Raw genomic sequence first — 12295 nt, 5'->3', positions numbered from 1 at the left:
AAAATAAAAAAATGTAAAAAGAAAATTAATCTTAAAAAACATTTTAATCTTCAATACATATGAAGCACAGAAAAAAAATCCTTGTTTTTCCAATATCGTAACTAACTCTCCACACACACACACACACACACACACACACACACACACACACACACACAATTTAAGTATATGTGTAAAGTTTAATACTGAAGCAACTTAGGACTACAGTAGGCCCATTTTATAGCTGATCAAGTTCCAGCCCATCGACTGTTCTGGAGTCTTAGAGTGAGAGTTCGACTGTTGATTGAACTCAGGCTTGCCAAAGTGACCACTGCCGCAAATGCCACAGGAGGGCGGGGCTAGAAGTGCCTGGAGTGCAGGAGACTTCACAAATATTTGACTGGTACCAGCCAAGGCAGTGTGAAAATGAGTGGTGTGGTGATGCACAACTGGAAGACAGGGGCTGTCAACAGTTAAACACCAGCCTCAGCAGTATAGGTTCTTGGCCATCTTGGACCATGAATCACTGTCTGGAAAACAACAAAAACCACAACCAAATAAATAGAGGATCAAAAATGAAAAATAAGGAATAGTTGGTGACCCTAAAGAAACTAGTGGGAGATGGCTTGGTTTGTAAGACGCAAGGACTTGCACTGCGATCTCTTGTACCACGTGTTCTGAGCACGAGACACTCATCTGTAGCACAGTGCTGGGGTCAAGTGGAGTGAGACGCACGGGTAGATGGGGAGGAGTCTCTGTCCAGTCAGCTTGAGACACTGACTTAAAAAATAAACAAGTTAGGTGGTTTATATATAGGTTTGTATATAGGTTCATAGAAGCATGCAATCTTGTGTGCCTGCGTGTGCACAGGATTTAAGGTATAACAGTAAATAAATAAAAGACAACAAAAATGAACTTTCATGGTTACTTAAAGTTTGCACACAGAAACCCTTTAAAAAAATTTTTTTTCGTTTTCTGAGACAGGGTTTCTCTGTGTAGCTTTGGAGCCTGTCGTGGAACTGGCTTTGTAGCCCAGGCTGGCCTCGAACTCACAGATATTCCCCAGACTCTGCCTCCTGAGTGCTGGGATTAAGGCGAGCACCATCACCGCCTGGCTGCTATTCTATCACTGATAACACAACCTCATGCCCAGAAACTTTACTACTTTTTATGAGAAATACTAACTTAACCATCCACCAGACAATCCCAACCCCAGAAAAACTTTACTTTTTATGAGAAATAATAAATTAACAACACTTAACCATCCAACAGACAATCCAGGCACAAAATCAATTTTAACTTAAAATATTTTAGGAAAGAGGTAAAAGAACAACAAAATCCTGTACCTGTTGCCTTAACGGCTGTGGGTCTAGTAGTCATGACTGGTTTGGGAGGATTTGGAACAACTTTGGGAACCTCCACCACCACTTCTTGTTCATCTATATTTGAAAAGAACAAAATGAAACGGGAGTCAGTCAGTGGATCAGAGAAAACACAAGAAGCAAAAATCAAAATTTGACCTTTCAGGCCTGAATTTCATCAACTTATAAAACCAGCACACATCAATAGTCCAAATTAGGTAATGAAACAGTGATGAATCTTCCACTCATTTAGTGACATCGACAGCAATAACAATAATGTGAATATTATATGAGAATGGCACCTGCAATATTTAACAATTAAAATGCGTAAATAAGCCGCAGGTTTCCATACATTAAGTTCTTCCTATTAATATGTTTTCTTTTTTCCCCTTTTATTTTTCGAGACAGGGTTTCTCTGTGTACTTTTGGAACCTGTCCTGGAACTAGCTCTTGTAGACCAGGCTGGCCTCGAACTCACAGAGATCCGCCTGTCTCTGCCTCCCGAGTGCTGGGGTTAAAGGTGTGCGCCACCACCGCGCGGTTTAAGATTTCTTAACACTTGATAATGGTCCCGCTTATGCAGCATCTACCCCATGTATTAATTGTTACTCTTAAGCCAAATACAGTTCCAGGGAAACGCCCAGGTTTTGTTACTTTCCTATGAGTCTGTGAGTACCGATGCTTTGTCTGGCATAAAGAAAAAAAGGTGGCTGTCTTAATTTCAACAAAACCGAAACCAAGTGTGACACAAGCAGAGAAGGATAGGCTCAACCGCTTCAAGGCTCGCACGTGGAAATTGTCCTTCACCCTTTGCGTCAACAAGATCGGAGAGGGTCATTTGAGAGATATTTGGGGTACCAGACCTTCGTGGATTGCACAGATTCCCGGGAGAAACCCCCGCACCCACAATGGCGCCTCAGATGAGCCGCGGCCGGGCCTTGCGCCGCCCAGTGTCCACGGTCACTGTCTCGCAGACTCCAGGTCTCCGGCAGCCGAGGCGCCAGGGTTAGTCTTCCCCACAGGGTCCGAAGAGGCACCTGGGAGGCCTAGGCCGCAAGCCCCGGGCTCGAGTTCCGGACGTCCCAAATAAAGGCAGGGGCATCCCGCGCGCACTTACCTTCCGAAGGCGAGTCCTCAGGGGCAGCGGTGGCAGGCACCGCGGGCGACGTCGCGGCCGCCGCCGGGGCTGACTGGGTGGTCGCGGCCGCCGTCGAGTCAGCCTCGGGATCCGGATCCGGGTCGGGATCCCGGCCCGGCGTGCTGCTCCGAGGACCCGGGGGAGAGAGCTGCAGGATAGGCCTGCGGCCGGGTACCGCCCGGGACTTCTTCCCCATCGCGATCGCGAGCCCGAGCGCGAGCAGCCGAGCGTCGGCCGTCTGGAGGGGCGGGCGCACGGGGCCGCGCTGCGTAATCAATATTCATGGGCCGCGGCACCGCCTCCCGAGGAGACCCGCTTCTAACCGGCGCGGTGCGGAACCTCGCGCGTGCGCCCTGAGCCAGGGCGCCTCTCCGGATGCCCCGCCCCGTTCACGGAAGGGTGGGCTTTGTCCAGGGAAAAGGCGATTGGCTGTTTTGACTTGAGAAGGACCCGGTAGCCAATGGCGAAGGGAAAAGACAGGACGTCCGGCCAATAGTGCGGAAAGGCCCGCGTTTAGTGCGACTTCCTCAAGATTAGGATTCGTACATGCGCGCTGTTAGCCGAGTGTTTTCTTTAGTGCTTTGTTCGCCATCTTGTGGCTATTTTCAGCTGTTTGCCATTTAGGAAGGTAAAGATTCATTTCACCCCTCTGAAGGTTCCGTTGATTCTTGTGGTATAGTATTAAACAATAGTTATAATGCTGGGTGTTTATATCCCTGTAGACTCTTAAAACGCAAGTACGATGTTGATGTAGTGTTGGGGCCAGGGGTGGGTCGTGAAAAGTTGGGACAGACCACCAAAGTCTAATAAACAAGAATCCAGGAAAACCAGAAGCAAACTTAAAAATAAAAGAAAAAAAAAACACAGCGGGTCATAGAATCATTTTTTTTCTTTTCTTTCTTTTTTTTTTTTTTTTTTTTTTTTTGCTTTTTCGAGACAGGGTTTCTCTGTGGTTTTGGAGCCTGACCCGGAACTAGCTCTTATAGACCAGGCTGGTCTCGAACTCACAGAGATCTGCCTGCCTCTGCCTCCCAAGTGCTGGGATTAAAGGCGTGCGCCACCACCGCCTGGTGGAGAATCTTATCAGCTAGTTGAGACTACAGCCAGAGATGGCATTTATTAGGCTGTGGCAAAAGGTGGATTTCTGAATTCATCTTTTTATAGTAGGGGCAAAAGCATTCCGTCTGAACAAAGAAATTTTTTATGATCTTGCCCCCAGCAGAGACCCTAAGGGGGAAAGGGGGTTCTAAGGTCAATGGGTAACTAGGCAGCTATCATGAAATATGTTTCAGAGATTACAGCGAAAGTCACTAATTGCAAGAAAACAGATGTCTTTAGCAATTAGTTAGAAAAAGGGACTGCTAGTAATGTCAGAGGGTTAATAAATTAGAATAATTGGTTCTTAGGCTGGGAACTTAGAAGATAGCAGAAAGCTTTTCATACCATCTCAGGTTAAATCTCACATACAGACTGCCTTACTTTACAATCTCCATTAGCAGAGTTCATTAGTCAAACCAGTATCAATCCACTGTCTCTCCTGGTACCTCCAGGCAGTGTATACTGGAGCCCTATGCTTTTCCTTTGATAGCACCAGTTTCCCATAACGGAGACAGTGCCTAACCCAGAGGTCAGTATCTCTGGCTCCTAAAAGTTAACTCAGCCCATATCTCTGGTTTATCAAGGATGGTGCAGAGAGAAGCTCCAGCCCTGTAAATAGAGCTATGGGCTGTAAAGCGAAATAGCCCACTGTTAATAGTTCATCCTCAAGCTGCTGACAGTCTGTTCTCTTTCTCCTGGACTTAACAACTTTATATTTCTTTATTTTTACATTTCTATTTTCTTATTCTTGGACTCTTCAATTAGTAGGGAAAATGAGTGGACCTTGAAAACAGTCAAACTAGCTGGGGCGGCGATCTTTTAATCCCAGAACTAGGAGGCAGAGACAGGTGGATCTCTGTGAGTCCAAGGCCAGCCTAGTCTAAAAAAGCTAGTTCCAGGACAGGTTCCCAAAACTACAGAGAAACTCTGTCTCAAAAAAAAAAAAAAAATGACAGTCAGAGAGAGAGAGAGAGAGAGAGAGAGAGAGAGAGAGAGACCCCTCCCCATCCTACTTATCTTCCATAAACACTCCTTTCTGTTCCACCCTCAAATCCTCCATTTGTAGCTAGAGAAAAAAATCTTGAGGAGACTGGGGATGTTGAGCTCTCTAAATTCTGCATCTTGTTTGTCTGCAGAAGTGACCTCCCCATCCCTAGAGGCAGGTGACATCCTGAGCCATTAAAGTTCTCCCCAGAGATAGTTGCCTAGCAAGATAATGCTGATTTTTCAGGACTTATGCCTACCTGCTTCTAGACCCATAACTAATGTGAGCAGGCCTCTAAAGTGAGGTATAATTGTGGTCTAGAAGGCGGTGCACTGTACCACAGGAGAGCTACTTAAGTACTACTAATAGTACTAGCAGAACTTGTTATGGTTCATATCTATTATCTCAGTGGAGACTGAGGCAGGAGGATCACTACAAGTGAGTCTAGCCAGTTATGCATAAGATCATTCTGGCTTACAGAGTGAGATATTGTCTTAAAGATAACAATAACAACAACGCATTAGTAAAATAATACTATAAGCAGAAATCTTGGAAAAATGCATGGGAATGGGTAGTAAAGATACAGAAGTATAGACCGAATGTCGAAGCACTTGAGAGGCAGAGGCAGGCAGATCTCTGAGTTCCAGTACAGCCATGGATACATAGTAAGACAAAACAGAAACAACAAAACTCAGGGCATTGAATGACTGTCCAGTACCCACATGTTGGCTCACAACTGTCTGTACTACAATTCCTGGGAATCTGTTGCCCTCTCCTGGCCTCTGGCACCAAGTATGCATGTGATGCACATATACATAAAATAAAAAATTCTAAAAACCTACTTACACTAGCAAAGTTGAGAGGCCATACCTTTCACCAGGCCCCAGCATTTCTGAAGAGCTTTCTTGACTGCAGGTTAGACATTATAGTGGCAATAGTGTCTCACTTGAAAAGCTAAAAAACAAAAATGGATCCTGGACTGGCAGAGGCCAAATGGAGACATTCATCAGAAGCATGATGAATGTAGATGTGGTCATAACATAGAGTACAATCAGAAAACTGAGTCTATGAAGGTTTATGATATTCACTGTAGAGCTACAAGTGAAATAGGAAGCCTACTAAATTAAATTTTTGATCTGTCTAAATAGAAGTCTTTCAGCTCAATAAAAGTTTAACTTTAATCTTAAGAACAGAGAACTGTGGCCCCTCTCTCAGTGCTAGACATTTATCCTTTCTGAAGATGGTCTTTGACTCAACTTCCCATCCATTTCATCTCACCTTAAATCCATCCTTTACGCTAGTTGCAATAACTACTGTATCACATGCCCCCAGGCTCAGTGCAGACAAGACCTTTCTGAACATTGAGTATCTCTGCCTCACTGGTAAGGCCCTTTTTGGCATTGACAGTAGTGTGGATACCTGTCTTCCTCTTCCAGAGGACATGGGTTCAATTCCCAGCACCCACATGGCTCACAGCTGTGGCTGTTTGTAACTCCAGTTCCAGGGGGTCTGGCACCTTCACACCAACACACAGACAATAAAGTTTTTAAAAAATAACTGGTGGGATACATTTTCATAACCACAGAAGCTAATTAGGTTCCTACCCAAGCACTCTATAAATAACTAACATTATGCTGGGCAGTGGTGGCGCATGCCTTTAATCTCAGCACTTGGGAGGCAGAGGCAGACGGGTCTCTGTGAGTTCGAGGTCAGCCTGGTCTACAAGAGCTAGTCCCAGGATAGGCTCCAAAGCTACAGAGAATCTCTGTCTCAAAAAAAAAAAAAGAACATTATTTACTATGATTTATATTGTGTTCTATGTGTTACTAGCTAGTCACTTCGAATGTAGAATTGTATTTGATTCTCATAACCTTACAGAGTAAATGTCTGAATTTTGCATGCACCCACTAATTGGTTGTCAAATGCAAAATGCACAAGAACAATAACTTGATTTTTAAAAATTCTTTTGTTTCCCATGTTTATAAAGCATACTTTCTGGAACATAAGAGGCATTCACCATATGTCATACATACATGAACGAATAAATATATACAAACTTGAAAAAAGATTGTTTTCCTTTATTTTTATTTTTTTGTTTTTTGAGACAGGGTTTCTCAGTAGCTATGGAGCTTGTTCTGGAACTCGCTTTGTAGACCAGGCTGATCTCAAATTCACAGAGATCCACCACTGCTCAGCCTGTTTTTCTTTTTTTACCTGTGGATGAAGAATATGAATATTTAAAGTGTCCTAAGATTTGTGGAAAAAAATAAGAAAAGGTTAACTATTTTGAAGTTGTTAATAATCTTCTGATTTATTTCTTGGGAAGAATGACAGTAGAATATGGTAGCTGTATAGTAGAAATTTTTTTTTTTTTGGTTTTTCGAGACAGGGTTTCTCTAGCTTTGGAGCAAAAATCTTTTTTAAAAAAATGTATTACATTAGCTGGGTGGTAGTGGCGCACGCCTTTAATCCCAGTACTTGGGAGGCAGAGGCAGGTAAATCCCTGTGAGTTCGAGGCCAGGCTCATCTACAAGAGCTAGTTCCAGGACAGCTAGGACTGTTACACAGGGAAACCCTGTCTCGAAAAACAAAACAAAAAAACAACAATAAAAAAATATTACATTGGAAGATAGGGACAGGTGGATCCCTAGAGTTCAACGTTAGCCTGGTCTACCTAGCAAGTTCCAGGCGAGCTGGGAATACACAGGGAACCCCTGTGTAAAAGAAAAAAAATACGTGTGTGTGTCAGAAAACAACTTTCAGAAGCTGGTCCTCCTTTTCTGCCGTGTGGTGCCAAGACTGAAGACACATCATTAGATTGGCAGCAGATGCCTTTACCTGCTGAACCATCACTAGCCCTATTAACAAAAAGAACATTGATTGGTTGACTGACTGATTGATTGATGGGGTTATGCTGTCAGTGTTGTGCCCAGATTACGACCACCAGACTGTAATAAAGCAAGGCTTATTTAGCGCAATACAAACTAGTTTGGAACCCATCTCTAACCCCTGCTGCAGTGAGGTAGAGAGGAATTCTAGCTCCTCTGTGGGGTAAGCTTTTAAAGGTGTAACTACGAAGAGGCCTGTTAAAGCTGCTTTGGCATGGGCACAAAGGTCTGTTCCATCCTGCTGTGTCAGCTAGTTCTTTGTTCCTGAGTCAGGCCATCTTTATCAGCCTGTACCAGGTGACCGGGCGTAATCTTTCAGGTGGGAGGGGGAGGCCACTATCTTCCTGGGAGCAAGCTAGTCTGGGTTTCTATTTTTAAAACATTCTGCTAAGAAATTCCTTCTCGTCCCTTTGAGAATAAGGGTGGGGGTGGGGGTCTCACAAGAGACTCAGGTCATCAGGTATGGAGTGATCTCTTTACCTGCTTCTCTATACTCCCATTTTTAACTTTTTGAGAAACTATACTGATTTTTGCAGTGACTGCACAATTTTGCATTCCCATCATTACTGGGTTTTCCTTTTTTATATCTTCACCAGCATTTGTTGGCATTTATTTTCTTGATGCTAGCCATTCTAAATGGAGTGAGACTGAATCTCAAATAGTTTTGTACTTCCCTGATGGCTAAGAATGTTGACCACTTTAAAAACATTTATTGGAAATTTGAGGACTGTCTTGCTCAGTTCATTAACCCATTTATTCATTGGAAGATTTTTTTTGGGGGGGGGGTAACTTTTCCAGTTCTGCATTTATTCTAGATATTAATTCCCCTCCTGAAGTATAACGGCAAAGACCCCCGATTATATAGGCTGTTTCTTCTCTCTGTTGAGAGTTTACTTTGCCGTGTGCTCTTTGACTTCATGGAATTCTATTTGTCAGTTCTTGTGATTATTTCCAGCGGAGAACTGCTGAGAAAGTCTCAAACTATTCCCATAAGCAAGGGGATTTGCGTAACCTAGGAAATGGAATCAGCTTAGACGTCCATCAGCACGAGTGCATTAAATAAATGTGGTATATATACACAATGGATTCAGCTATAAAGAAAAATCAAATTCTTGGATGGTGGTGGCACATGCCTTTAATCCCAGCACTCAGAAGGCAGAGGCAGATAGATCTCTTGAGTTCAAGATCAGCCTGGTCTACAGAGCAAGTCCCAGGACAGCCAGGGCTATAGAGAAACCCTGTCTTGAAAAACAAAACAAAAAACAAAAACAAACAAACAAGCAAACACAAAGGAAAAAACAAATCATGACAGTTGGAGGAATGTAAGGAAATGAATCTTACTACTCTGTATGCTAATTTAAAAAACTAAAAACATTTGACAATTGACAAGTGAAAGTTTTGAATATCATTTGAATAAACATATATTGCCTCTAATTTTTTTCTACTTTTCAGTGTGTGTGTGTGTGTGTGTGTGCAAGTGCCCTTGGAGTCTACAGAGTCATCAAACTCTGGAATTATAGGCTGCTGTTAGTAACCCGTTGTGGGTGCTAGGTCCTTGCAAGAACAGAACATGCTTGTTTGAGACAGGGTTTTTCTGTGTAGTCCTGGCTGTCTTGGATCTCACTTTGTAGACCGGACTGGCCTCGAATTCAGAGGTCTACTTGCATCTGCCCCCAAAGAGCTGCCACCACGCCCAACTGCTTGCAGTACAGGCTCTTAACTATTGATCTCTCACACCTGTATCATCTTTAAATAAACATTTTCAAATATATTTAGTTGTACTCATTTGGTAGGTGGCCTTTACTATTTTGGTAGTTTTGAGAGCTAAGCTTCCTGAACCTATTTAAGAGCTTTGCCTTTTGGAATTCACTGGCAAAGGCAATTAATTCTGTGGACAATCCACAAAAGCCAATTCAGTAAGGTAGAATGAAATTTCAATGGCTGTATTGATTTAGCTAAGTGTAATTATTTATTGTTTCACCTCAAAGTGGGTAGTCTTTGGTACAACTCAATTCTGGCCACCTGGAATTAGAACCAGCCTCCATAGGGTTCTGATTTCAGGAACACCTGCACTTGAGTGGCTCTCACCAATACTCTCAGCTCAGAATTCTAAACTTACCACTACTAGAGTGTTAGGATGAGGATAGTAAATAGGGTGAGATGCAGGGGAAGGCAAGGGGAAGGATGATCACGGCTTCCGCTCAGCCTTCCTGTGTAACCAGAGTGTGTCAGTCTCCCAGCTTACCATGTGGGAAGCTCCATTTGTTAATTTTTTTAAGGGCCTTGATTCCCAAAATTGCTGGCCATAAGATTGGCCCCAGATCTTATTTCTACTAGAAAGTTGGGCTGGTTCGAGGTGCTAACCCTCAAATCTTGTGGTTGTTTTCTGGCGAGCAGTTCCATTTTGGAAGCTAGTTAGGAACTTACCAGCTTATTAAGCATATTCCCATAGCTCAGGAAATTCCGAAGGTTTTTGAAGTTCTGTGCTTAAGAACCAAGGACAACGATCAGCTTATTTATAATACCACATTTGACTTTACATGTTTTATGGAAGTTCATTTAAACCACGGAGCCTGGTTTATTGAAAGAAATACCTATATTTATTTAGTCCATAGGCCATTTGAACAATAAATTGGCCTTTTACTTACTGAGCTCTGAGTAGACACAATGAAAGGTTAATGGTGAGTTATTTGCATCTACGTCTCTAATTCTCGGGTGTGTGGAAGAGCCCAGGAACAAGGAATATCTATGGTTTTAGGCACCGTGATTGAGAAGAGTAGGACAGATGAAAGAAAACTTTAGGAGTCTCTATGATGGGGCTGGAGAGATGGCCCAGGCGGTTAGAAAAAAAAAAACAAAACCTCTTGCTGAGGACCCAGGTTTGATTCCCAGCACACATATAGTAGCTTACCACCATCTGTAACTCCAGTCCCAGGGGGTCTGATGCCCCTGCTCTGGCCCATGGTCACCAGGTACACACATGGTAAACAAAAATACATTTAGGCAAAACACTCATAAATTTAAAACATAAGTCATAAATTTCTATAACATAAAACGATGTGCTGATGGAATCTGGTATATTTGTAGCAGATTGAGGTAAGCCACCTTGATTCCCTTATCTGCACTGTGTTCATGGACAGACTTTTCTTTTTGCTATTTAGGTATAAATCCCATCCATATTCATTTGAGAAGAGTGTTAGTACTTGCAATGGGCTGGAGAGGAGATTCTGCCAATCTGTTTGATGCCACTCTGCCTCCCCAGAAAAACCAATGTCTTCAAATTGGGGTTGGACTTGGGATACAGTTCAGTTGGTAGAGTGCTTTACAGGTATACATAGGGACCTGGGTTAGATTCTGACACTGCGTAAGTGGTCTATGACTAATCCTAGTACTTCCGAGGCAGAGGCAAGAATATCAGAAATTCAACATCATCTTTGGCTACAGTGAATTCAAGGCTGGCCTGGGATACATGAAACCCTATGTTGGGGGAAATGAAAAAAGAATCTTTAATTTTTTTTGTTGTTGTTTTTGTAGCTCTGGCTTTCCTGGAACAGAGAACTGCCTGCCTCTGTCATTATGTGGACAGCTACTTCAGGAGGCCAGATGGCTTTAGATCCCCTAGAGCTGGAGTTAAAAGCTGATTATTGAGGGTGATGGTGCTGGGAATTGAACTCTGGTCCCCCAGAAGGGCAGAAAATATTCTTTAACAGTGGAGCCATCTCTTCAAACCTATTTCTTGACATTTGCTGACCCCTACATGCTCAGGAAAGTTTTAGGAAACTGAGAAACACTGAGCAGCTAAGCAGAGGGAGTCAGAACAGAGACAAGGCGGGTACTCAACTCTTGACAACTGATCTCAAGGGTTCTTCCTGTTATCAATACAGCCCTAGCTGTCCTACAACTATGTAGACCAGGCTGGCTTCAGACTCAAAGAGATTCGCCTGTCCCTGTCTCCTGAGTGTGAGTGTTAGGATTAAAGGCGTGCACCACTTTGACCAGCAGAACCCAAGAGTTCTTAAGTAGCTAGAACTCAGTGAGAAGAGCTGGCAGAGGGGGAAAAAAATTCTAAAAAAGTGTTTTAAAGCAAATTTTACAAAGTTACAATAATAATAGTAACATACTTACTAAAAATTATCATATAAAAACTCAGTGATATTATCTTTTTCCTTTCCCCTTTGTGGTGTTTGGGATCAAATACAAGGCTTGACACCCAGGCCTACCAAATCCAGTACTACCAAAAAGGGCACCTGTTGCAGCCATTGCAGTAAAGTGCTGGGGACTGAGGACCTTGGGCCTGCTAAGCAAATGTTCTACCATTGAACTTCACTCCTAGCACAACAGAACCTTTAAAAACCAATATGTTTTATCATTTGTACTTATGTTTAAGCGTGGGAATGTGCAGAAGTGCAGGTGTCAATGGAGTACAGACGACGGAGTTGGAGCCCCTGGAGCTGGTGTTTCAGGTAGTTGTGAGCTGCCCAACATGGGGTTCAAACTTGGGTCCTGTGGAAGAGCAGCAAGCTTGGCTAACCACTGAGCCATTGCCCTAGACCCTCAGGTAACCTTTAAAACAATACTTTGTGAGAGAAAAATCACCAGGGTAGGAAAAAACAAGAAATGGTCTTATTGCTATGGACTATGAAAATATCACAGGGTGTAGTAAATATAAGCACAGGCCCAAAGTGGTATGCAAAATGAAGTGAGTGAGGCAGGTGGAAATAAACGGAAGAAATACCTAGCTGGCTTTGACAAGGGGTTAGCAGAGAAAAGTTGGTCAGTGCTACATGAGCTGCTACTGTGGAAGCTGCTGCCTGGATCAGCAACCAGACCCAAAAAGATCTTAATG

The 12295-nt window shown here is 43.2% G+C and overlaps 1 protein-coding gene across 8 annotated transcripts in view; it reads right to left on the bottom strand.

The window, feature by feature from the left end:
• The window catches only part of Fnbp4 (formin binding protein 4), a 36251-nt gene extending 33444 nt beyond the window's left edge, over window positions 1-2807 (bottom strand). For 5 of the 8 annotated variants that reach the window (XR_012909672.1, XR_012909674.1, XR_012909673.1 and 2 more), the window contains exons 1-2: window positions 2458-2805; window positions 1326-1418 (exon numbers count right to left, since the gene is read on the bottom strand). Coding sequence is in view for 3 of the 8 variants with exons in the window: in XM_075961281.1 (XP_075817396.1) it covers window positions 1326-1418; window positions 2458-2674 (310 nt within the window). In the remaining 5 variants the exon portion in view is untranslated. Of the gene's footprint in view, window positions 1-1325; window positions 1419-2457 lie in introns of all 8 variants that reach the window. The other 3 variants (XR_012909671.1, XM_075961282.1, XM_075961280.1) reach the window with 3 other exon arrangements.
• Between the last annotated feature and the right edge of the window lie 9488 nt (window positions 2808-12295).

The sequence above is a fragment of the Microtus pennsylvanicus genome, chromosome 2, assembly GCF_037038515.1.
Source record: "Microtus pennsylvanicus isolate mMicPen1 chromosome 2, mMicPen1.hap1, whole genome shotgun sequence".
NCBI lineage: Eukaryota > Metazoa > Chordata > Mammalia > Rodentia > Cricetidae > Microtus > Microtus pennsylvanicus.
Note: the sequence above shows the minus strand (reverse complement) of the source record. Positions and strands in the feature narration are given on the sequence as shown.